Source organism: Osmerus eperlanus, chromosome 23, assembly GCF_963692335.1.
Source record: "Osmerus eperlanus chromosome 23, fOsmEpe2.1, whole genome shotgun sequence".
NCBI classification, from domain to species: Eukaryota; Metazoa; Chordata; class Actinopteri; order Osmeriformes; family Osmeridae; genus Osmerus; species Osmerus eperlanus.
The window spans coordinates 3,401,225-3,426,025 of NC_085040.1; the positions used below are offsets into that span (position 1 = coordinate 3,401,225).

At 47.4% G+C, this 24,801-nt stretch overlaps 4 protein-coding genes across 4 annotated transcripts; 3 read left to right on the forward strand and 1 right to left on the reverse strand.

Moving 5' to 3' along the window:
• The first annotated feature begins 1,627 nt into the window (after positions 1 to 1,627).
• LOC134009878 (F-box only protein 24-like) lies at positions 1,628 to 5,745 on the forward strand. Its single transcript, XM_062449627.1, has 10 exons — positions 1,628 to 1,763; positions 1,866 to 1,946; positions 2,271 to 2,454; positions 2,684 to 2,958; positions 3,192 to 3,429; positions 3,711 to 3,869; positions 4,221 to 4,342; positions 4,490 to 4,639; positions 4,805 to 4,975; positions 5,310 to 5,745. Exons 1-10 carry the CDS (start codon positions 1,686 to 1,688, stop codon positions 5,634 to 5,636), a joined length of 1,785 nt encoding a protein of 594 aa, XP_062305611.1. The 5' UTR covers positions 1,628 to 1,685; the 3' UTR covers positions 5,637 to 5,745.
• Positions 5,746 to 6,537: 792 nt separating this feature from the next.
• On the forward strand, positions 6,538 to 11,425 carry LOC134010116 (zinc finger MYND domain-containing protein 15-like). The gene is made up of 13 exons (XM_062449983.1): positions 6,538 to 6,845; positions 7,017 to 7,262; positions 7,440 to 7,640; positions 8,243 to 8,583; positions 8,707 to 8,865; positions 8,963 to 9,055; positions 9,191 to 9,307; positions 9,470 to 9,558; positions 9,873 to 9,974; positions 10,191 to 10,320; positions 10,739 to 10,797; positions 10,893 to 11,053; positions 11,170 to 11,425. The coding sequence occupies exons 1-13, from the start codon at positions 6,577 to 6,579 to the stop codon at positions 11,360 to 11,362; spliced, it is 2,160 nt and encodes a 719-aa protein (XP_062305967.1). The 5' UTR covers positions 6,538 to 6,576; the 3' UTR covers positions 11,363 to 11,425.
• Positions 11,426 to 11,841: 416 nt separating this feature from the next.
• Positions 11,842 to 16,541, forward strand: paqr9 (progestin and adipoQ receptor family member 9). The gene has a single exon (XM_062449523.1). The coding sequence runs from the start codon at positions 13,405 to 13,407 to the stop codon at positions 14,593 to 14,595; it is 1,191 nt and encodes a 396-aa protein (XP_062305507.1). The 5' UTR covers positions 11,842 to 13,404; the 3' UTR covers positions 14,596 to 16,541.
• A 1,561-nt stretch (positions 16,542 to 18,102) lies between these two features.
• Positions 18,103 to 24,801, reverse strand: pcolceb (procollagen C-endopeptidase enhancer b). The gene is made up of 9 exons (XM_062449522.1): positions 23,674 to 24,801; positions 21,896 to 22,004; positions 21,460 to 21,718; positions 21,198 to 21,322; positions 20,386 to 20,522; positions 19,523 to 20,163; positions 19,329 to 19,409; positions 18,611 to 18,781; positions 18,103 to 18,517 (listed from the first exon to the last, which is right to left on the reverse strand). The coding sequence occupies exons 1-9, from the start codon at positions 23,763 to 23,765 to the stop codon at positions 18,387 to 18,389; spliced, it is 1,746 nt and encodes a 581-aa protein (XP_062305506.1). The 5' UTR covers positions 23,766 to 24,801; the 3' UTR covers positions 18,103 to 18,386.

Consider the following 24,801-nt stretch of genomic DNA (forward strand, 5'->3'; position numbering starts at 1 on the left):
GAACACGAAAAGTATTACCAATATATTACTGTGACATTCTAGGGATTTAAAGGGTTAGTCAAATAAACGTTCAAATTAGAACAGCATCAATAGTGCTAGTTCCAAATGTGTGGGATTTGTCCCTGGGACAAACCACTTTATTCACATGGGGGGGAAATTGGGTCAGGAAATCTACAACAGGCCATCAATGCCCCTGGGAACAACATGAGGATGGGAGGGTTAGAGGAGGGAGAGCACAGAGGAAGAGAGGGGTTAGATAGAGACAGAGCGTGAGAACGAGTGATGTCATATTTGTAACCTCTACCACCCCTGGATAAAAAGATGGTGGGTCCGAGAAAAAGAGAGTGGGAAAGTTTAGGGGGAAATTGGAATTGAAGGGGCTCGATTAAACAGAGAAAGACCAGGACATTTGCCTTCACAAACCAAACTGAACCAAACTTTAGACAGTCATGGAGAGTGGCTAGTCCACTGCTGGTTTGAATGGCTGGCAGCAGCACCATGACTTGGACATCCCATCCTTTGATTGGTCACAGTCGGAAACAATTACATCATCACTAATGCATTTGGGTCAATGAGGCCTGTGAATATTCATGTTCATTAGTGAGCACAATGCGCTTACTACGCCACATTCTTTGTTTTGGACCAGTGGTCTTTCCTAGAAACGTCACTTTTCACAGGATGTAACAGCAAGACTGGTACTGTAATGATTGCATGTGCGTGTGTCCATGTTATGTGTGCATTTGTGTGTGGCCTTCAAAAGACGCTACACATGTGGGTTGACTTAACGTCAACGAGCAAAGAGTGTTGGACAGTTTTAGAATAAAAATGTTTAACCTTCCTGCTTCGGGGTAATCATTTGAGTCATTTTACTGTTATTCAAGAGTTGTCATTTCAAAGAGAAAGTGTAAGCAAATGACAGGGTTAAAGGTGGTATAGGAGGGAGATAAAGGGTGAATAGGTGAGTTAGTGATTGATGGAGAGACATAAAGGGCGACTTAAGCGTAGAGAGAGACTGAACAGGGGAAGACCAGTGACAGATGGACCGAGAAAAAGGGGAGAGGAGGAGAAGAAAAGGACCCAGAGATTAAAAGAGTGTCATAAATAATACGAAAAAAAGTGCGCAAGCATAGGAAATCTCCAGAGGGACAGAAGGAGGCAGAAAGGGAGGGGATAGAGGGAGAGAGTGAATGACTGGCTGCTGAAAGAGGAGAATGGCTGGGAACGAGTGGTATGCCATTGGACGTGACCAGCCCTCCACCAGCTGTGCATGTCGTGTGAGTGTGGACACACACACACACACACAAACACACACACACGAGCCACGTTGGCTAGAGCCTGTGGCACATTAACACTGCATTGGCAGGAGGTCTCACTCACTATCTGGTTACCACACTGAAGAGTCCCTCACTTCAATACACACGCTTATTCTAAATCTCCACTAACAGTTTTGCAACATCATGACTTTGGTATAATGACTGTCCAAAGCATAAGCAGACTTTAAAATGTCATTATGACATCACAGCAAGACATAGTTCTAAAAGAACTGTTGTCATGCAGAATTCTACAACGCTGGACAACAAAGTAGATGTTCAGAAAAATGTACAATCAGAGCATTGGACACAAGCAAGAAGTGTGCCATTTATGTTGAACTGGGGAATAATATTTCCAAAGGTTTGTCCAAAACAATGTCGGAAGCTTCAAAAACGCTGGAGATCAGGCTCCGGTCACGCTTTTACGAGAGACAGACTGGAACATCACCAAAGGTCAGGAGACATAACTTAGAAAAGTCAAACATTTGATGAAAATCAGGTCAATTGAAAATGTAATTATTAATAGATCTGTTTGATTTGTCCAACTAAATCTAGCGAAAGAAAAGAAAGACTATCTCTTCAACTCTTGAGGGAGCACAACATATGGCATCTATCCAGTCCCTGCCACCTGAAATAGTGAGATTTTCTAACTTCCTATTTTCCACATCCTGGACACGCTGTTCTCCATAGACATGCGTCTGAAAGGACTATTCATCTAAAATAGTTACACATTATTAACTGATTAACATTCTTGTTTGTAACTAATGGGCCTTTGGCCAAAATTCAAATGTGTAACTAATTTTGTAACTTAATGTTACTGTTCATTTTGTGTATCTGAACTACATTAAATCTGGACATGACACTCTTTAGACCCCCGTTTCCCTAGAAACCATTATAACTCAAAATGGATGACCATGTCACGTGTGTTGTGACATCTGCTTGTTTCTGGGTGTTCCACAGCTGGAGGAAGTACTGAAGCAAGTGTCCGTTACTGATGTCATTTCCTTCGGTGCCACTTGTCGGGCATTCCATGATCTGAGCCTAAGCCCCGCCCTCTGGAAACAAATATACTATTCCCGGGTAGCCAGGCCATACCCCTTCAAGGACACGCCCCCTGACTGGCGAAGGGTGACCATCATGAAACGTGAGAGAGACCAACCGAGGATAAAGTGTAGCTGTTTTTATAAGCTGTGTTGACCAAGCACAAAAGTAGTTCAAAAAGTGACCAAACAATAACCTCAACAAAAGCATTCAGTTTCCAGCAGTCAAGAAAACAACTTTGACAACAACACATATTCCATTCTCACACACACACCCTCTCATTTCCACTCATTAACTGAACGAATCCCTCCCTCCGTTCCCTCACCCCATAGACACCCAGAGCCTGCTGATACAGCGTCTGTCTCCCGGTAGCTCCAGGGGGAGCCCCCCGTACTTCCCCGGCAGCGTGATGCGGGCCAGCTCCCCGCCCCAGGCCCTGGGCTACCGGCGGGCGCTGCCCACCAAGGACCACGAGCTGCTGTGGGACCAGCAGGGCACCATCTTCCTGCTGAGCAACGCAGACCCGGCCCTCAGGCCGCAGGGCCTCGCCACCGGGCGCCTGGAACGCCACAGCTCCAGCCACGTGCTCTGCCAGGGCGCCAAAGACGTGAGATGGGGCGCTGGGTTTGGTGGGGTGGGGTAGCTGGGGGGGGGGGGGGGGGGGGGGGGGGGGGGCTGGAGTTGGATTAGAGGTGGGGGGTCGTGAGGTTGGACTTTGTAGTAGTATATTATCTTTTTCACGATTGAAACCCCCCAGACACCCCCAAAATACCCTGACATCCGTTCAGCCTGTCTAACCTGGCTCTCTCTCATGTCATCTCGCACCCTCTCACCCCTCAGTTTTCCGTGGACCCCCGTAGTGACGTCTCCTGCCGCAAGTACATCTACGTCCTGGTGACCCACTCCAAGCCCGCCCCCCTGGGCTCCGAGGGCCCACCCCCACGCTGCGATTGTGTGGAGGTCTACCAGCAGGACATCAGGACGAAGGTGTTTCGCATGACCTTTCACCCCTCCCTCAGCTTCACCCAGATCCGCGTCATGGGCTCTGAGGCCCACAGGACTCTGCTGCTGCTCACCGGTCAGTACCAGAACAGGAAATCTCTCTGATTGGCCGATATAAATAGTTGCTATATTAATTATATATATAAACTCAGACGTATGGTTATTTCCACATTGCGTGATGATAAGCACACTTTTTCAACTGCTCACTCGCTCTCGCTCTTCTCCTATCTCTCTCTCTCTCTCTCTCTCTCTCTCTCTCTCTCTCTCTCTCTCTCTCTCTCTCTCTCTCTCTCTATATACGTTCTGTCATTTAGCTCCCGCTGTTGTTAAATATCCCTCCCTCCCTCCCCGTCTCAGCCACAGGGAAGGTGTACGCTCTCTCGGTGAACGAGACCCAGCTCACCACACCACCCTCCTACACGGTGCAGCTGGCCCTGAGGAAGGTCAGCACCTCTCTACCTCAGCTGCCCATCACTCAGATCCACACCAGCTGCAGGAGCGCCCTCTACCTGACCGGTACGGAACAGCATTGAAAAAATACATGAACAGCATAGCACATGAAGATACATTTACATTTAGTTATTTAGCAGACGCTCTTATCCAGCGCGACTTTCAGTAAGTACAGGGACATTCCCCCGAGGCAAGTAGGGTGAAGTGCCTTGCCCAAGTACACAACGTCTTTTGGCATGGCCGGGAATCGAACCAACAACCTTCTGATTAATAGCCCGACTCCCTAACCGCTCAGCCATCTGAAGATACGATACAACACAAAACAATACAACTCAATACAAAAGAGTTCAGTCATTATGTTTACATTAGCTCCTTAGACTGCATTTTCTAACATAGCTACTTTCTCTTCTTTCTCAGTGGAAGGTTCAGTCTTCATGGAGGTGCACTCTCCTGGTGTGTACCACACCCTGTTTGGAACCCAGCTGGGCTACGATCCCCGTGACATCCATGTTCCTCTGTCCCTCCGTCTGCCCTTTAAGGTACTGGTACTAGGCACAAGCACACACAAACAACTTTAAGTTGAATTCAATCTTAAAAGTCAAATAGTTGATTTCTACAGGTTACCTGTTGTATTCACCCTCCTCCTCTCCCTTTGCTCCTCGACCTTTGACCTGTGGTGCTGCCAGGTGGTGAGGTGCTCTCTGGGGCTGAGCCACCTCTGTCTGCTGGATGACTGTGGGCGCATGTTCATGCAAGGGAGCAACCGCTACGGTCAGCTTGGCACCGGAGACAAGATCGACCGCGGACAGCCCACCCAGGTGTGTGTGTGTGTTCGGGTCATCATTTACACTTCCTGTGCACTAGTTCCAAAAACTGACTGACAACATTACATTTTTATAGAATTGAGTTCTATACTGAATGACTGTGCTTCACTGTGACTGTGGCTCCGTCATCACATCCTAAAGTTAGTCATCTATCCCACCACCTCTCCTCCTGTCCAGGTGGCGCTGTCTCTGGTACCAGTGGATGTGTGGTGTGGGCTGAACCACTCCCTGGCCCTGCTGCAGGCGGAGTCAGGCTCCAAGGAGGTGCAAGGGTGTGGGTGTGGAGCGGGCGGCCGTCTGCCCGGGTGCTTTAAGGGCAGCGCCGTGTTCGTCAAGCTGAGCGTCAGGGTGAGTCAGTTCGTCCGGGATGAAAAAAAAACAGATTATTTTGGTTCCAGACACCTGAGCTGTAAAGACGTGAGCTGTTACTTAGCTGGTAACTTCCCCCCCCCCCCCCCCCCCTGTTCTCTGTACTGTCTCTCTCTCTGCTTCCCTCCCTCACCATCCATTTCTCTCTCAATCCTGCTCTCTCTACTTCCTTTTTCTTCTTTCCATCTCTCCCTCAACTGGTTCATCTCTTTAATGCTCCCTTCCTTCAACCCTCCTTGTCGTCCACTCCCTCCCTCTTTCCCTATTTTTATCACTTCTTTATCCACCCTTCCCCCTCCCTTCCTTTCCTCAGGTGCCCCGCACCACTCGCTCCATCTGCTCCTCCCAGGACCTCCTCTACCTGCTCACCTGCCACGACGTTGCGGAAACCCCTCTCTTCAGCCGGCCACACCCCCCAATCCAGCAGGCGGAGCGGGAGGCCGGCGAGGAGAGGGACATCCTGCAGAGACAGCTGTCCCTGATGAAGAGCAAGGGCCCCAGCGCCGCCGTCGGAATGAAGATGTTGCAAGACGCAGTGCAGAACCTCATGACCCTGTTGAACCCGGTCCACCGCAACTTCCTGGTCGATGCTCTGGGTCTCATCCAGAAAGCGTCGGATAAAAAGCCACTGGAATCATAGAACACCTATGAGATAGAACATCATAAGAGATACTGGTTACATGGTTAAAAAAATATCTTTATCACCACAGTTGATGGAGTAACCTCTGTTTCAATGCTATATTGAATGACCAGATACACCACAAATTATTTGTTCTTTTACTATAAACTAAAACTTTTCTGCAGATTTAACCAGAGTGGATATGTTTTATTTTGTAACATTCCTGAATTTCACGAATTACGTGGGTTTTTGAAAACAGCAGCATCCAAAATAAATGATAAAGGATAAAGATAAATGATTCAATTATCTTTTACTCTGATCACTGGTTAAGTTCATCAAAATCTCTATATTAAAGAAGTGAAAAGAACTACTAAGAACAGTAATCCTTTTCTAGTCAGCATAGACCATTAGGCTACAGCATGCATATAAAGGTACGAACATTTTTTCAACTGGAATCTTCAAATGGAATAGGCCTTTTGCTCCATAGTCGCATCTACTTTCAGAAAATAACATTCCTTTTAATTACATTCAAATTTTAGATTACGTGTGTTGGTAATAATCAGATAGTGGTAGTAGACCTTTTTTTCTAGTCAATCTTGCGTTGTCTAACCTGAGATAGTCTAGTCACCTTTTTTTAAGGTGTTAAAATATTTTAATTCCAAGGTAGGCTAAACCTTCTACGGCACAATATAGCTGTAGGACTACTATGCAGTTGTAGTCGTGTGTTTCCATCTAGCACAAAAACGCGATTTCTTTCGAATTGTTTTGTTTCCCTCAACATGTTCGGTGCGATGGGCCTCTATAAATATATAGAGCAGCCTCTATATGCGCATTAAAATGCGTTGATTGAAACACGGCATACAACAAACACACAAATTGTCAGGGCGTTGAAATGTCAAAAATGTTGTCTACATGCCGTCTTACAAACAAACTAAACTTCTTTTCAAATTGACAATCTCAGATGGAGTTAGTGTCCGGGTACCGTGACCCCTTGATTGAGTTCTCGGAGGCCATGGCGCAATGGTACCGGTGCTTCCAAACCACACGTAACGGACGCAACCGGGATAAACACACGGACGGTGAATTTGGGGGTTACGGCTTTCCCCACTACCCCGTGGACTGCTCACCGTACTGGATACTGCACCTGTTAGACTGCACGACACCTCCTCCTACCGCCAGACATCGGCTTGAGCAAGCTAATGTCGACCCGTCCGAACTGAGTAGGTTTAAGTATGCTTTTGATTGCAAAATTGGTTCCAACACATTTAGGGTTAAGGAATAACTCTCAACTTGGTTTGCTCTAAAACGAAATCCTAAAAGCCATAAATCCACTTCCAACACTACCTTTCTCCCCTCTCCCCTCTATCTCTCCAATCTATCCCTTTGTCCCCCATCAGTGAGCAGCATCGGGGAGAGTATTCTGATGGTGACCGACGCCTCTGGCTTGCCCCTGGGCTTCGACGTTCTGCCCTGCGGCTGGGCCAGCTCCCTGGGCGGGGGCGAGGCGGCGGGGGGAGACGGGGAGGGGATGGTGGGGACCCTCCAGAGGATGGTAGGGCTGCTGCGACGCTGCATGGAAGCCCCCATGAGCGGGGGCCTGCCACGGAGGCCCCTCACTCTGAGAGTCAACGACCGGAAGCTGCACAGGTACTTAGGAGAAGGGTGTGTGTGTGTGTGTGTGTGTGTGTGTGTGTGTGTGTGTGTGTGTGTGTGTGTGTGTGTGTGAAGGTAAAGAGAGAGATCTACGGGTTGGCCCTTTTTCCCTCCTCGTGTTGGTCTCCCTTCACGCGTCTCCTCACAGCTCATGTGGTCTCTTTTCTCCAGGTTGCTCAGCCGCAGTGGCAAGGCCCTGTCCATCCTGAAGGTGGCGCTGTGGCCCCTTGCCCTGGGGGGCTGGGACCCCGCCCAGGTGGAAGAGGAGGGGGGGCAGGCCGTGGAGGCCGAGACCTTTAGCATGCGCTGGCCCCCTACGCTCTACTGTCACGTGTGTAAGAAACACTCATTCCCCAGTCAGCTGAAACCATGGTGAGGCAAAGTGGAGGAGAGGAGAAAAAGAAGAAATGATTGCAGGATTCTGAGAGGGAGGGAGAGTGGAGGGGGGGGGAGCGAGAGAAGGAGAGAGAGTAGGGAGCAAAAGAGGGAAAGATTGTGCTCTAGACTAAGTTGAAACGCAGCCGTCAGCAACTTGACACGCCTTCCAGTCCAATCCTTAACGTTCAGAATATTGGATCCGTTGGCGCTCTAGGGGATCTAAGTCTAGCTTTGCTGACCATGGCTCTCCCACCAACTGTGCCGGACTAGCCCAGACCTGCTACTCAGGCCCATTATACGGCCACCCCATAGGTGCTAGCATGCTAAAGAGGCTTTAGATTAGCAGAGCCAGGTCTGTTGAAACAGATGGCTGAAGAGTTCCCATGAACCCTCAGCGGGAGGCTGGGTTTAAAACTCAAGGTCACTTTTCATTGCAAAATGCTTGTAAGCACTTTTCTCTTGAGGTGTTTCAATGAAGGAAGTAGGTTAATGTGTCTTGCTTTATTATCAAGTGCTAACTAACAATCTCTTGTGCATTTCCCAACACTGTTTTGAATTATTTCGTACTTTTTCCACCGTCATTTATCTGCCCTTCTGTCTTGGCTTGTTTTCACATGCCTGTTCCGGGTGGACAAATTACTATCACACTTCCCACCGTCTCTCTTTTTTCTGTCCAACTGCCTCCTTTTGTGTCTTTTACACATTCTCGCTCTCTTTCCGAGCTCTTTCCACCCTTTTCTCTTGTTTTCTGTGCCCCTCCCTCCCATATCCAACAGCTCTCAGTGCAAGGCGGTCCTGTACTGCTCCGATCAATGTGCCCACTCAGACCGGACCCGTTGCCCAGACGATACTAGTCACGAGCACTGGTGTGGCAAGCTGGCCACATTCATGGCCAATGGGCCCCTGTTGACAGACAGCCCATTCACCTATGCTGAAGGTACAGCTGGCTGTGCTAAACTATATGGGTCTTGCTTGTAAAAGTGTAGTTGGTTTAAATTTGCATCTCCCCCTTTTATCTCCCTTGTTTCCCTTATCTTGGCACCCTCCCTTGGTTCCACAGAGGTGGCGGCTCATGACTTTGACTTGGAGCACTTCCTGTTTAAGAACAAGCTGGACTGTGGTTACTGGGTCCACTGGAGTCTGCTGGTGCGCTCCCCCCGCTACGAGCTCCACCACAGAGTGGAACAGTCCAAAGACCCATACCCCCAGTGGCTCGCAGGTTGGTACGCCCCAGTAGCCAACAGTCCCCAAGCAGTGATTACAGTGTGTCGTAGTACTAGTGTATTTTGATGTGTTATGTTATGTGGGCCGAGCAGGTCACAGGGAACCCTATGGACCGTTGATTAGGGAAGGAGAGATCTTGCTTTGTAACCCAGCCCCACGTGCCCCCAGTCTCACCAAACCACTGGGTAAGGCACAGACCAGTTATCACACAGGATCAATAATTGGGTCTTTAACTTTAAAACACGAATATTTGGTCTGAACTCACATGTGGTCTCCCTATCACTCCATCGCTGTCTGCCTTTCTTTCTGTCTGTACTCAGTTTCATGGCGTCAGTACTGTGATTGGAGAGGACTAGGCCTGTCGTCTCTCGTTGCTCCTCTGCTAAGTTCCCCTCTCTCCATCTACTACATCATCACCTCACTGGTGCCCAAACATTGTGAGTGTGTGGGTCTGTATGTCTGTGTGTGTGTGTTGTGGACATTTAAGAGAAATGCCAATATCTGTATTTTTTACCTCAGTATTTCAACGGGTAGAAATATTTTGAGACATGATTTGAAGACACATTCCATAACTGTGTACCATCGCCCTCTCCCCCCAGTTCCGGAGCTGAACATTCTGAAGAAGCAGTCTCTAAAGATTCATATCATCGAGTCCTACAGGGAGTTTCACTCTCTTGTGGTGTTCTGGGTGAGACTGCAAGGCTGTCATGGCTCTGCTCAGGACATTAGAGCACTTCTCCCTAAATTAGTCAATGTGTGTATGTATGTATGCATGTGTGTGTGTGTGTTTTAGCTTCCATTCGCTGAATAACTGTTTCTACTTTTTCTTTCATTGAATGTGTGTGTGTGCCTTTTCAACTTTGATCTTCCTGTGTGGCCAACTATCTTGCCCGAGCACCAATCTGGGCAGTAAATACACAGACGACAAAACCAACCCCTTGGAACGCAAATAGCCAATCATACCCCTTAATCTTTCTTCCCCTAAACTGTCTTTTCCAATAGGAACTCTCCATGCTCCTGCCACACATGACCTTTGAACTGGTGTTCATTGGGGAAGGCCTTCCCGCTGAGAGTGATGAGGTGCAGCTCTTTCTACAAAAGAAGGTGAGCAACCCCCCCCCCTCTCTCTCTCTCGCTCTCTCTCTCTCTCTCTCGCTCTCTCTCCCACACACACACACAAATATTTGTTTACCTACTGTGAGTAATAGCATCAATAGAAGAAAAATAAACTGGTCCCCATGAACTGAAGCAGCCAATAGAGGTTACATACGACACAGAAGTTCCTGTTTGACTTCTGACACTGTGTTGTGATTGGTCCAGAATGGCACGGTGATATTCGTGAACCCCAGCTTGACTCCAGACGAAAAGGTTGACAGGCGGAGCCTCCGGGTCAGAGGTTACCGCCGGGCCTATCACATGCTGCAAGGGCCTAAACCAGACCTGGTGATAGGTGAGGACAATGTTAGGCAAAGCGTGTGTGGATATTCGTATGGAATGTTGCGAACAGGATTTTCACGTGTGTCCGCCAGGCGTGTGCACGTGGCGGTCGGTGCCTTCAGATGTGTTTTATGGAAAGTACATGTGTACGTGGCGTTACTGATCTCCGACTTTGTTACGGTCATTGTCGGCTGTTGAATAGAGGGAAGGAAGCTGCGGTTCCCCTCCCTGAACTGGAGGTCGTTGTTGTTCCATGGGGACTGTATGATCTCCCGGAAAGCAGGGAAGTGTTTCTCAAGACGACTGAAGTGATGAGATGGACAAAGGCAGGGACGAGTGTATGAAGTGACTGACTCACAGTGAGGACACTGACTCACATAGTGGGTGTGTGTGTGTGTGTGTGTGCGTGTGTGTGTGTGTCTATTCCCCAGGCTTCAGACCTATGATCCCGCTTCATGAGTCTTGGCTCAGCACTCTCCCAAGGCTACAGGTAGCACACAAACACACACACACACACAAAGGGGAAACACACACACACAGACGTCCAACAGGAACCATCCCAACCAGCTCTCCACTGTGTTTCAGTCTCTGCGGGTGCCGGCCTACTTCAGCGAGGTCAGCGAGCTGAGCTGTGAGTGCAGCCTGCAGGTGATGAGCCAGGCCACTGGGGGCGCTGTCTCCACACCTCACATCAACCCCTTCCACTGCCCTCTGCGCATCACTGGAGGGGACAACATGCTCCCTTGGTGAACAGCTTTACTCTCTAGTTAATGGTAAAAGTTCGGTCACAGTTTCGGGTGAAACAAGTGTCTTATCTCTCTCTCTCCATCTCTCTGTCCCCCTCTCTTTCCCTCTCTTTCAGGTATTCCAATGCATTTATCTTTCATCTTGTGTATAAGCCTATTGCTAGCTTCTTACAGCGGCCCATGGCAGCCAATTCTGAAAACCCACCCCCACAGGATGAGCCAGCCAATTGGCTGCAGGAGAATCCTCCGAAGATGACGCGCAAGGAGAGGAAGCACGCGGCTCGCTACCTGCCTCGTAAGCGCAAATGAAATGCGCTTACACACAAACTTCAGGGTCGTTGATGAAAGATTGTATCCTTTTTATTAAAAAGTGACTCCGTTATAATTCCGATAGCAGTCTTGGCTTGTTTATATACACGATCATACACGTTGGTTCTTTAGTAGATTGTTGCAATATTTTATGACTATCTTTGCCCAGACATGCATCTAAACCCTGAGGGCCATTTCTCTCAAGAGTTTCTCTGGAATCACAAGACCATTTATTTTGAAAGAAAGAAGCAAACCATATTCATGTGTCCTGTCTAAAGCATTCAAGTAGATTGAAGCTGTCTGGCTCACTTCCCAACACTTGCCACTGTAGGGGAAGTTACTTTGGAAAAACTGTTTGGCAATTATTCATAAACACAAATGATCTGTTGGAGCTTTTGTAATACGTTTATATTGATTATAGGTCCTGAGGACCTAAAGGCGCTGACGTCAGAGCTTCCAAATGGAAAAAAAGTGCTGCTGTTCAGCTTTCGTGTCAGTGAGCAAGTGTGCGTTTGGCTCGCAGCCACACACAGCGGCGAGAGAACAGTGCAGAGAGGGGTAGGCTACACACACACGGCACCGGGATTACCTAATGCCGATGTACTGCGCATTTTAAACAGATAACGGCGGTGTTTGAGACTGAAGTGTAACGGGACAATTATTTCTCCAGAACAATGTTGACTGACATGGGATACAAATAGGCTACTGTGCACGTCATTCCAATGCAGCTATCTTGCTCTGATCGTATTTTGCGCGCCTGTCAAGGACGAAGAGGAACAGAAAATAGAGAAGCAGACATTTAGAAATACAGAGAAACGAGTAGTGTGTGCTGACTCGCTGAGTTATTGTGGTCTGTTGTATAGACCCGCACATATCTCAGTGCTTTCAGAGTAACCAACCGGCTCGTGGAACAGAAAAAGCCGGCCGGTGGCACGGGACTAGTGAGATAGGTAGAATAACGTTCGGTGAATGCTTTTTGCTACAACCATTGTTACCAAGAGGATCAAATATGAACGCACTATTTGCCGACTCTGTTCATGCTTTTCATTTAGGTCAACCTGCTTAAAACGAACGTGACCGTTTTACTGGACTACGGGCTAGCATAGCCTGCCTCTAATCCGTCTCTACACACATATTATAAGGGAATCCATTCAGCAGTCCACAGGCTTGTGAAAGCCGAGGTTAGTAAATGGATATGACATGTGAATTCAAGAGTAAAGGACTATGAATAACAGTGGTCTGAGTTGTTCGGAGTTCCTCAGATAGCCCCACGCGTATGCGTGGCCCACATGACCTACTTTGACGGAGAGAAGCTTCGCTAGGATGTTCTCTCGAGGACCCGACCGCTGCGTAGTACAGGAAACAACTGAGGTGTGAAGTACAGATGAACTTGAATGACGAGGAGAAGTAGCCTTGTCTCTGTTCTTAGATGTCCGTTTTGTCCGTTGCCTATCGGAAAAATATTTAAAAACTGGCTTTATTGTAGGCATGTAATGTAAGATAGTTAACCTTATCTACACTATGTTAAATACCACCATGTGCCACAGGGCTGCAAAACAGGATGAAATATTAACCCAGTTGTTGTTGGATGTGCTGTTGACCTTTTGTACTATTCTGCCTAAGGCCAAGGGGGCAACTGAATGGAAAAATTAGTACAAGTAAGGAGATCGACCTTTTCCTATTTCCTGGCATCCCGTATACCCTGTCACATTTCTCTGTACAGTTTGACATTAAACTTCAGCTAACTCAGGGAATACTTTGAATAATGACAGGGCCTTTGGTGGGGCTTTACAGGTGACAGTTTATGGAGCATGCACAGTAAGAAGCCCTTAGCACTGCAGTTGAGCTCTAAGGCTCTAAGAACAGGACAGAAGCGTATTTTCCTTATCTAATCAATAGTCACCACCTGTTACACCGAACATTATGTAGTCAAGCAATAAACAGATAACTACAGTGTAATAACTGCATTAGGTAAACATTTCAAATACATTTACTGAAGCCAACTAATCAATATAGACCGTCCTGCTTTTTGACCAATCATCATGTTCCTCAACTGTGGCCATTCTGGTCAGTCTCTGCCTCTCCTGAGGCACACAGACGTGCCTCACCGCGTGACAGAGTCCTTCATCCTCTCCGGCTACCGCTTCCCCAACTACAGCTTCCGGGACTGCCTCAAGTCAGCCTTCCGGCCCACCAATGAGACCGGGAACTTCTGGACCCACTTCCTGCCCGTGTTTGTGTTTGCCTTTTACTTTGCCGAACCGTTTGGTTGGGAGGGCGCCCCCCCAGGGGACAGCCCCTTCTTCTACCCGCTGTGGAACTACTTCATTGGGGTGTTCTGTCTGCTCATGACCAGCAGCATGGCCCACCTTCTGAACTCAATGTCTCTGGTGATTCGAGAAGTATGCTTCTTCGTGGATTACGGTACTATCAGTGCCTACACCGTCGGGTCATCGCTGGCGTACTACTACTACATCCATCCCAGAGCAGGGATATTGGATTTGGGCGTCGCAGGACTCAACGAAACGTCTGCCCGCCTTCCAACGTCCTCTTCGTCCTCCCCCTCGGCGCCCGCGTGGATCGCTCTGCCCGAGTTCACCGTGTTCTTTGAGGTCCTCTACATCCCGGGCTCGTGTGTGGTCGCCATCATCTGCGTCCTAGCGTGCTGCAACACGCGCCAGCACTGGAGGACCTACCGCTACGTCATCCGCACCCTGGTCTTCCTCCTCCCCTTCCTGGTCTCCTCCACCCCCATCTTCTACCGCCTTCTCGCCGACTCGCCGTACCCCGTGGCGTCCTCCTCCTTCGCCTCCTCGGCCTCCACGGCGCTGTACTTCTACCGCCACTGCCTGTGGCTGGTGGTGTCGGCGCTGTTCAACATGAGCAAGATCCCCGAGCGGCTGTCGCCGGGGCTCTTCGACATCTGGGGCCACAGCCACCAGTGGTTCCACTGCTGCACCTTCCTCTCCATCCTGGACGAGCTGCACATGATCAAGGCCGAGCTGAGGGCCGTCCTGCTCCACCCGTCCCTGGTGCTGAGCCCCGCCGTGCCGCCACGCCTGCCCGGCCCCACCGTCGTCTCCACCTACGGGGTGATGGTCCTGCTGCAGGTCACCATCGCCTCCATCATCGCCTGGTTCTCCTGGGGGGCCAGTCGCATCTACGGGCCGGAGAGGGACCGTCTGGAGGAGGAGCAGCGTGTGAAGGAGGGCGGCGACAAGAAGTGCCATTGAGCTTTGATGCGTTCTGACGTTTGTGGATCGAATGGGGGTTTTTTCGGTGATGACTTTGCACTTAGTAGAGCGATAGATGATGGAAACGCACAAATACGATTAAAATAAGACTTATGTTTTTTCTTTGATGTGGATGTTGGCTGTTGTCTCCCAATTGTAACTATGTTCGCTGTGCCCCCCCAATGCTCAAGCAAGTCAATAGAGAGAATTTCGTGTCAGGTGCTTGGTCAGGTTTACCGCAGGATAGCTGCTTTGCTAGGTGTATACTGCAGAACTGTCTTGGAAGTTTCTCTTCCTCTAAGGGTTGTGAAATGATAGTGTTTTGTAGAGCAGAGGAACAATACCTTCCCTAAGGGCTTCCTTTAGGTTGGAGGAGAGCAGACTTGTACAGAAATCCCTTGGAGACGCCTGATTCTTACATAACAACCTGTGAACAATGGTGGTTAAATTTCAGCCTTTTGTGTTCGCACACTTTTTTCTCTCTCTCTCTGTTCTCTCCTTCTCAGTACTGTAGTTCAGCATTGCTCTTCATATCTTTCTCTCTCTCTGACTTCTTCTCTGTCAAACGCACACACATACATGCTCATTTCCTGTCTGTTTCACATGAACGGTTATATCAGGAAGTGGGGAAGCTTAACTAAGCCCAGTCAACACCACAGACTTAGACCTGTCTTACATAAATGCACTTCGTAGAATCTTCCCCTCTCCTTCAAATGCACGGTGGTTTTTTTCTGTCTTCGCAGCCATTCAGTTGTCCTCCGAACGTAATGTACTGTACAGTGACGTACTGTAAAGCATGCTATTCCACGTACAATTATGACATGCATTATTACATACTACACGTGTTATCAAGTTGACCTTTGATTTTCCAAACCTAAACCTCAGGTTTTTATTGCGATCTAAACCCCACAGATTATTGTAACGCATGAATAGCACTGTACTCTCGACGCCGAACTCTCTCTGTACTTTCTTTAGGAGGATGACAAGCGGAAAGGGAGTGGGCCCTTTCCCATGTTTTGGACCCCACATAGTAGGATGTCTGTGTAGAACAGAAGCCATAGTAGAGTATGGAGGCCTTTTATACGAAGCCATTACCGATTGTCTGATTAAGGTCGTTAAAATGCAGACAGTGCGATATAACGCCAGGGGCTTCCTGGATAGATTTGGACACAACATGTAAGGTTTCATTCAGGTGTTGCTGTGGAGATACCGAAAACCAACCCACAGGTCTATTGATTAATCAGACCGTCTCACATCTGCATGAATTAATCAATACTTTTCTGTATTTTTAATAGGAATATAATCACTAAAGTGGTTTATTTAGACTTGACTTGAAACTCCGTTGCTATTAAATGTGAGTTTTTTTAGACTCAACATTATATTCTAATCTGCCCAAATATGTTTGGGTTTCCTCTAAGCACTTAATTGTAGAAACTGCTGTTGTGTTTGTTGGTATTTTTCTGTCATGGCAAGAAGATATTTACAGTATTTTCCACTGTAATCATTAAGAGTTTTAAGATCTGTCTTTAAGTGAGCTTGATCATGTGTAAAATTGTGCAAGATTGTGACCAGGTGTCTTTCTAAAAGAGCAAGTAGAGTTAGACAAAACTGTCACCACCTTGACTCTGAAATTGGCCGCATCTGGAGTTTCTCTGGAATGGACTAGATCTATTCTAAGGTTGCTGAACTTGATTTGTGTGTTTGTCCTTGAGAGTGTTGGGCTTGTCTCACACTCCAGGTTTGTTTGCATAGTGGACCAGGTCAGTCTCATATAAAAGAGATTAAAGCATTGTTAAATATATTATAATGTGGAGAAAAAACCCATTGAGACAATGTGGATATTTTGTCATGTCACGTAATTGTTTTATGTTGTGTGTACTTTGTCGGAGTGTTTAACTGAATCTGCTGCAGCCTACTGTATGTAGTGTAATTACACAAAGGCCTGTTTTAGCTGTTTCTAAAGCCTGTCCTTTTCCGGTTCCCTTTTTGGTAAAAATCCGACTCGATGTGGCTATAATAGGCCTATATCTGTGAGTTTTCAAAGCACTTATTGCGCATAGAGAAAATACTTTCTAACCATTTTCTAATCGTGAGAGGTCAAAGAATAAAAGTCGGTACTGTTCCCGATCAAAGCTTTTTCCTCGTCGTAAGGTGTCTGTGTTGTCATGGTTTCCCGCCACATCACAACACCACAACATGTGCGGAACGTCAGTGCTTTCCATGAACCTACTTCACTCAGTGTGGGGTTCATGCCAGAAGTTTCATGCATTCAGGCAATCGTATCAAGTCAAAGGGAAATGTTGACTCTTTCCCTGTCGTTGCCATTTATTTTACAGTCTGTCAAGACTCGTAGACTTGAATGAAATCAGATGTTAAAGCAGTCAGTTGGTATGTCTAGTCTAGCCTATAAACGTTGCTGTAATGTTGAACTATGTTTAAACTACAGACTACCTGTATAGGCTACTAATGTTCTCAGGTGAGCAAGACCTGAGAAAGACCTGTGATTTATACATTCTAATGATTCAAATGTATATTTATATTTTTCATTAGCTTGTGATGTTAACAAGCATTGCTTTATCCCTTGCACAAGAATTACAATGATTAATTTCCCTTTCCAGTGGCTTAAAAAGTCCTTGCAAATCAATTAATTGATTGGATGAAGCTAATTGAATAAAGTAACGTCCAAATAAATGTGTCCTTTATTCCTCTGTGTTTTTGTGTCAAGGCAGTGAAAGTAACACTAATTTAAATGTTAGCCAGTGAAGCTTTGGCAGACAGTCTTAGGCAGTTTTGAATTATTAAAATTTTGATTCAAATGTTTAAGCCCAGATTTGCAGGTACAGTGCCCAGGTTAGCCTGCCTTCATGCTTTGTGTGAGTGTACATAGGTGTTTTCTGCTGTGTAAATGCTGTAGGGAACTGCAGGAGCAGCTGGCCATTATGGTGTTGTGTCACACACACACACATACACACATACACACACACACATACACACACAAACTCATACCCACACACATACTCTCTCCACTCCCACTCTGCCTTTTTCCATTAGTCCCTCTCTTTATCTCTGTCTCTCTCTTTCGCTATCTCTCTATCTCTTTCTCTCTTTCTCACCCTCTATCAAGCTCCCTCTCTCCATCTGCCTTGCCGAAGGCAACTGATCTGCGTAACATGAGATGGGTGCACAAACGGGCGATCGACAGAGGACAAAAATAGACACAGGTGCAGCGGAGGAGCGGGTGATGAAGAATAAATAAGAGAGGGACATGATGGCATCATGTCCAGCTCTCTCTGTGTGTGTGTGTGTGTATCCCTCCTGTGCCAGAACTTCCTCTCTTGCCAGGAGTGACGTAACAAGAGGGAGAAGCCAAACCCAAACATACCACTAGGTGGCGACACACCACATTTGTAGTGGTTGCAAAAGTGCTTTTTAGGTTTGTTTGCCATAAAAAAGTTCACCACCAGGGGTAGATGTTGACTTTCTGAGTCTCTAGGAGGGTCGTTTTTCAGTTATACATCCTTTAATCACAGAAATATCATTTATATACACATCCAAATTTCCATATCTGAGTGTAAAAAAGGGAAAATAGAAAATACAAGAACAAATTCATGTTTTCTTCTTTTTTTTTTACATGAGGTTATGTTATCAACCTGTCCCTTTTATAAGTTCGGCCAATTTAGACTCACAATTTTTTTTTTCTTGCTGCTGTTCTTGATGGTGTTACTGCTTGGTAGGAGGAGTATGAGGTGTCAGATCACCTCCCGCAGTGGCTGCTGGACTTGACTGTGAGGTCAGCAAGGTTTGCGCGTGAGACTAGCCAGTGTTTTGGCATGGACCGCCTTGTACAGAAGGGAAAAGCTGGAGGGGTTAAGAAGGCCACGCCCCTCCGCATCCACCTGACCCATCAACACGTAATTGGCTCCTGCAAGAACAGAGCGACCAATCAAATGTTGTGTTTGCGTACGTGTGAATTCAGGATGGACGTGTGTGTGTGTGTTTGGGATTGCGTCCTTACCCTTGCGTAGACCGGGGCATTTCTTGCAGGTGGAGGTCACCGTAACCGACGAAAGCGGTCCTGATTGGGTGACAGGCAAGCGACCAGTCTTGTAAGCCTTGATGAGGGCCACTTCCACTGTCACGCTGCCCCTCGCACCAGGGAGAAGGGATGTCACCTTACCTGTGATCACTGGAAGAGGGGGGGAAAGAAAAAGAGAGGTCAAGAAAGACGGAAAGAAAGAGAGTGAAAAGAAAGAGGGATGAGCGGAAAGAAAGAAAGGCACCTGCACATTATCGTCACTGCACTTCCTGTTTCTGTGAGTCAGATAAACACAGGTGACACATTCTTTAATACGTATGACACAGCAACATCTTTTGATGGTGTAAAATGACAGTAAAACGCTCCATTAACTTTAGTACGTCCAAACGGATGGCTCCCCATGGTTGGGTGAGACCATCTTTTGAGAATGGGCGGACTGCCACTGTCTATGTAATGTCCCCTCGGTCTCTTCACGCAGAGAGAAGGGCTCTGTAGCAATGGCAACGCTCAAGAACAACTCGAGCGTTGCCAAGCTGCGCCATCGAAAAATGGCACGAGAGTGGGAGAGAAAAAGAGAAAGATTGGAGAAAGAGTGTCAGCAGAGAGAGTGATAGATAGGTGATTGTGGAAAAGGAGGGGAGGGATGGAAAGTCGGATACGTGAAAAGAGGTTGAGAGAGAGAGAGAAAGAGCCTCACCAAAATCGTTTGGGCAGAAGTTGGACTGTAAAGTGCCAGTCCGCTTACAGGCCTGTGTACACAGCGGGTTTACTGGTAGGGCTGAAAACACCATGCACACACACACACACAAACACACACACCATTAGCTCAGGAACACATGAACAAATGTGTGACATTGACCAAAATAAAAGACGTGACGTCATAACACTCACGTTTGGCAACTGGTTTCTTGGCAACAGGTTTCTTGGTAACCGTCTTGTTCTTCCCAGGTTTGGCTGTCACTTTAGGTTTGGTCTTTGGTTTAGGAGTAGGTTTCATCCCTGTTCTGGGTGTAGGCTTGACACCAGGTTTAACTCCAGGCTTTAGAGGTGGCTTCCCTGTCTTGACCCCAGGTTTGGCCGTGGGCTTGGCTTTAGCCTTCACTCCAGGTTTAGGCGTGGGTTTGGTCTTGGTGCTAGGCTTAGAGGTTGGGTTAGACCTGGCACCAGGTTTAGTTGTTGGCTTTACTCCGGGTTTAACTGGTTTGGGCTTAGGGGTAGGCCTAACACCAGGTCTGGCTGTAGGTTTACGAAGAGGGGGCTTTACTGGTGTTCTCACCCCTGGCCTGGTGGCCAGTTTTGGGGTAGGTTTCACCCGGAGGCCTGTTTTGGGTTTGGGGGTTGGTTTGGTGGGCTTGGAGACGGGTTTCTGGATATGGGAGCCGGATTGAGGCCCGTGGAGGGTGTCCCCCCCGGCCGTGGGGGTCCGGGACCCCCGGGGAACGCTGGAATAGTGGGCCATGAACCCATCTGAGGTAACACTGAGGTCAGAGACAAACTGGACCAGGAGCTCGTTCCCATTGGTCACAATGGTTCTGGGAGAGAGAGACGGAAAGTAAAGGAAGGGAAAGAAGGGGGTAAGAGGAAAGAGGACCCGAGATATTAGATATGAAAATGAAAGAGAGGGAGGGAGGGAGAGAAAGAGGAAGAGGGTGATGTCAGTAGGGGATCTAGGTAACGTAGTTCTTCAGAGAAAAAACATGCACCATGTTACCACAGTGTGTGTGTGTGTGTGTGAGGGGGGGGGGGGTTGTTACCCTGGGACCCGGTCTCCACAGTACTTCCCAATGCGTCGGGAGTCGTCCCTCTCCCCCCCGTTGAAGAAGGCCACGTAGTCATAGCGACAGTAAGTGTCGGCCTCTATGTCAAGCTTCTGAAATTTGACCTCGATCACCTGAAAGACACGACAACCTCAAACTCTTGACACACGTGACATGTTTACCGCATGGCCAATCAGCAGTGTACGGTGGACATGTATGGTGAGGTAAGGGAAGTTAAGGGAAGCACGTGTAATAGTTTTACAGTAATATGTTTGACCCTAGTTGAGTCTGATTTCTGGAATACAGAGGGGCTTTCACCCTCTCACTTTACCCCCTCCCCCATTTCTCTCTCTCTCTTTCCTTCTCTCCCTCGCACACCCTTCTCCCTCAATAAGGTCTTTCATTAATACTTCCATCACAGCGCTGCAGTCAAAAGGCGAGTAAGCACACACATACACCCACACACACACGGTAACCCAAGACTGGACCTTCCAGAACATTTCCTCGTGAAAGGCCCCTATACCAGTGTTTATGTTTCTCTCCCTCTCCTCTCTCTTCTGTCCCAAACACACCTGATTCAACAAGGCCTTAAAGATCAATTAATTTTTCTGGCACAACAAGGCCTGAAAATATTTACGAATTACATCTTGTTTCAATGCACTAGTTGTTGTATGAGGCGGCGACAGGCGTGCATACATACTGCATTAGGATTGGTCTAACAGAGAGATGTGAGCTGTAAAGCTGTGTTTTGATTGGTTCAACATTGATATTGGAGCTGCACAATAGAATTGGATTGGTTGATGCCTGACGTTGCTGGGCTCCACGGAGATGTGCCAGGAGCAGCTGATGCCTGCTGGGTAATCCGAGTTGGGCCAGTTTGGAGTCTTGACGGATCCCTGCGACTTTGTCAGTCTCCCCCCACAGAACTGGTCCTCTGGGGTCAGAGAGGGGGGATGAAGAGAGACAGAGAGACGAGGAGATGAGGGTCGAAAGAGGTACCAACATTGACCACACAGAAACCAAAACAGAGGATAAAGGGAGCCCAAACCGAAGACAGGACTGACTCCTCACCGTCCACATGAGGCTTCCCCCCGCTGAAATAAGCCACAAAGCCCCTGCCCCCGGAGCTGGCGTCAGACACCATCTCCAGCATCATGGTGTTGGAGGTGGAGAGGAGCGCCCCCGGCCGGAACGTTCCGCAGAAGCGGCCCAGCTTCTGCACCGTGTGGGAGTGGCCGTTGTAGACGTCCAGGTAGTCGTAGCGACACGTGGGGTCGGCCTCCAGGTCGAAGAGGCGGAAGGAGAGCATGACCACGTGGCCTTCGGGGACCTGCAGGGGTTATTATGGGGTGTTTGGGGGGGAAGGAGGGTGGAGGAGAAAGGGCTGAGACTGGGGTGTGGGAGTCGAAAGGTCAGGGTCTATCAGTGTTAATGGTATTCGTTGTGTTGTTGTGTTTCAGTGGCCTGTCTGTTAGAAGGAGGAGGACAGCATATTGTCCTGACTCACAGTTATGTACCAGGTACACTTGCTGTTGGGTTTGTACTGGCTGGGGAAACCCTCGCTGCCCACAAAGCCTGAGTCTGTCACCAAGTGGCCCCCACAGAGGAAGATAGGCCTGGAGGGAGGGAGGGAGAGAGGGTGAGAGAGAGAGAGAGAGAGAGAGAGAGAGAGAGAGAGAGAGAGAGAGAGATGTGATGGAGAGGTCAAATGATCGAAGGATCTTGCAAATCAGTGCCCTGCTGATGATTTGACACGTTTATTTTGTGGAATAGCAGCTGCAGACATTTTGTGGAAGAAGCCTATACACACACACACACGCACACGCACATACACACACACACACACAGTTGGGGTCTGTTCTCTGATTCTGGGAAGGGCCTACAAACTATGAGCAAGGAAATGTTTTTGTAAAGGTTGATTCAATCCAGGGTTGTAACACAAAATATGTATATTGCGCGTTGTGGATTGTACAAAACACACACACATGTACAGTACACACACATGCCCTCAAAGTTTGCCATATAAACACTGTAGCCAGACAGAGCACATTTAGGAAGTGAATATGACATATGGGCATCATCATGGAGTACATGGGTGCAGTCTGAAAGCTTGGAACACAGAAAGCACACATGCGTAGTTATATAACCCTGTTTAGGAAACAAACACACAAACATGCATGTGCAAAGACCCACATTGATCAAAGCTATGGCACACTCTCTGAAACTTTACAACAGGTCCCCAGACTTGTTAATGCAGCTTTTGCCTAAGAATAAAGATTTAATGGTTAAAAACCAAATAAGCTCAAAGCTTGTAGGCGACTGTGGGTTAGAGTGCTGTTGTCTGATAGTGAGCACACACACACGCACACACACACACACACACACACACACACACACACACACACACACGTACACACACACACACACACTCCTCCTCTGCTGCCTTGCCTGTATATTTAAACCCTTATTTTTTTTCTTCTGTCCAAAATCTATTTCTAAACCCCCCATTAGAGGACAGATCTTCAGATGACCTTGAGAAGGGTTGACAAGTGGAACATGGCGCATGTTCACACACACAAAGATGCCTTGGTACATAGAGAACACACAAGATGTTAAGAGTCTTCGAGCACATGCTACACGCTCATACACACAGGCTCCACAGATCCAGACAACATTGCTTTGGGGTGATTGTGGTGTTGAAAACCAACAGTGGTCCAAAATCCCAAACATGTCTGTGGTTCTGGGGCCCTCTCTGGTCATCTACTGCTGGCGACCTACGCAGCTCACAAACTACTGTTTGGTCTGTTGTGTTTGTTTATGTCTAATCTAACGTGGAATTATAACCTAGTAATCTTTCCACCTTCCAGAAGATCTAATCCCACTCGGACAAAAGTTCAGAGAATCACAAGACTTGGAAAGCTTTGCGACGTCAGGGTAACTGAACACCAGGCTTAAGGAGGGCATTTGATGCCAATGATATGTGAAACTAGGGCATGTCACTGCTCTCTGTCCACAAGACTAGAAACCATTATTTCTCATGGACCACCACAAGTTCTTCTTCTTTTGTATTGTTATTTAGAGAAAAATCGAATTATGTAACATATCTTCAGAGAAGGGGTAACACTTGAAAAGGCGTGAAAAGTAGACTCTGGCATCATGTGCAGAATGAAAACACTGAGGTTAAAGCACATCACACACACACACACACACACACTGAGACACCTTGGTACATAGAGGCAGGATGTCAATAGTCTTCAAACAAGAGCAACACGCAACAAGACTCACCTGGTGAAGTTGGTCTGACCTTGTGCCTGGGTCCATCTCACAGTCAGGGTTAGAAGATAACAAATGCTCCACACACACACACTCAACCCCATCCTGGCGTCCTCCTAGTCCCAGAGAGATCTATCCAGAGAAAGAGTTAGAGGGAAGAGAGGAGGCAAGGAGAAGGGAGGGAGTCTGAGAGCAGGAGCTGGGAGAAAGAGGAGGGTCATTATAGTGGTGGGAGTTTTTCATTTGGTTTCATTTACTTCTTGTTTTGTATATGTAAACGTTGTGTTAGGTTTGATTTGTTTCATTTTTCAGATATACTTCTATTGATTTAAAAATTTTGTTCCAGTTTTATTTTTAACAATTCAGACAGCCATTTGAATTGTGGAATAGGCAGATCGATTTCTACACAACTACTTAAAAAGAAGTTAGCTTTTTCTGATGAAAACTGAAAACTTTGATGAAAGCTCTGATGTTCTAGTTACATATGCACAGTAATGGACCATGGCAAGGTGTGTGCAAGAGTGTTTTACAGACAGAGAGACAGTGTTTTATGTATAATGAGCACTTCACTAAACTGTTGGCTACAGGTAGGGCACACCAACCTGAAAAGAAAAAATTGTAAGCCGCTGAAACCACACACAACCTTCTGTAGAGCAGGCAGTCACAGTATGGAGGAAGGTTATGGGACCAGGGAAATGTTTTCATGGTAAAATGGGGGGGAACATTAAACTTCTTTGGACATGATACACATAGATCATTCTGTCAAAAAGGAATGGGTTCTTTCCAGTTAAATCATTATAGTTTAACTTAGAGGGAAATTACGAGATGCCTAAATACAGTGCATTCTTCAACATATTTATGTAGTCTTCTTTGAACCCCTTCATTATGGGAGAACCAATTCTTTCTTGTGGCAATTATCTTAATCTTTATCATCAGAGTGAAATGACTTCATAATCAAATGTGTCTGAATGTGTGTGTGTGTGTGAGTGGATGTGTGTTGGTGCAGAGGAGTGGTGCCACTTGCAGGGCATTCCTTGGGTCTTTTTTGGGCTCTGGTGGTCACTTTGGGTGGAAACCACAGTGAGTGTATAAAAGAATGTGGTCCAGAATAAAACCGATGTCCTGCTTCTCCTTCTCTGG

Bases quoted from the DNA above. Each gene is read 5' to 3' on its own strand.
- LOC134009878 (XM_062449627.1), top strand. From the start codon at position 1,686: ATGTCGGAAGCTTCAAAAACGCTGGAGATCAGGCTCCGGTCACGCTTT. The intron at 2,959-3,191 runs GTGAGATGGGGC...CTCACCCCTCAG, and splicing joins TCTGCCAGGGCGCCAAAGAC to TTTTCCGTGGACCCCCGTAG. The intron at 3,870-4,220 runs GTACGGAACAGC...CTTCTTTCTCAG, and splicing joins GAGCGCCCTCTACCTGACCG to TGGAAGGTTCAGTCTTCATG.
- LOC134010116 (XM_062449983.1), top strand. From the start codon at position 6,577: ATGGAGTTAGTGTCCGGGTACCGTGACCCCTTGATTGAGTTCTCGGAG. The intron at 10,798-10,892 runs GTAGCACACAAA...ACTGTGTTTCAG, and splicing joins GCACTCTCCCAAGGCTACAG to TCTCTGCGGGTGCCGGCCTA. The intron at 11,054-11,169 runs GTGAACAGCTTT...CCTCTCTTTCAG, and splicing joins GGGGACAACATGCTCCCTTG to GTATTCCAATGCATTTATCT.
- paqr9 (XM_062449523.1), top strand. From the start codon at position 13,405: ATGTTCCTCAACTGTGGCCATTCTGGTCAGTCTCTGCCTCTCCTGAGG.
- pcolceb (XM_062449522.1), bottom strand. From the start codon at position 23,765: ATGGGGTTGAGTGTGTGTGTGTGGAGCATTTGTTATCTTCTAACCCTG. The intron at 21,323-21,459 runs GTGAGGAGTCAG...CTCTGACCCCAG, and splicing joins GGGGAAGCCTCATGTGGACG to AGGACCAGTTCTGTGGGGGG. The intron at 20,164-20,385 runs GTAACAACCCCC...TCTCTCTCCCAG, and splicing joins TGTGGAGACCGGGTCCCAGG to AACCATTGTGACCAATGGGA.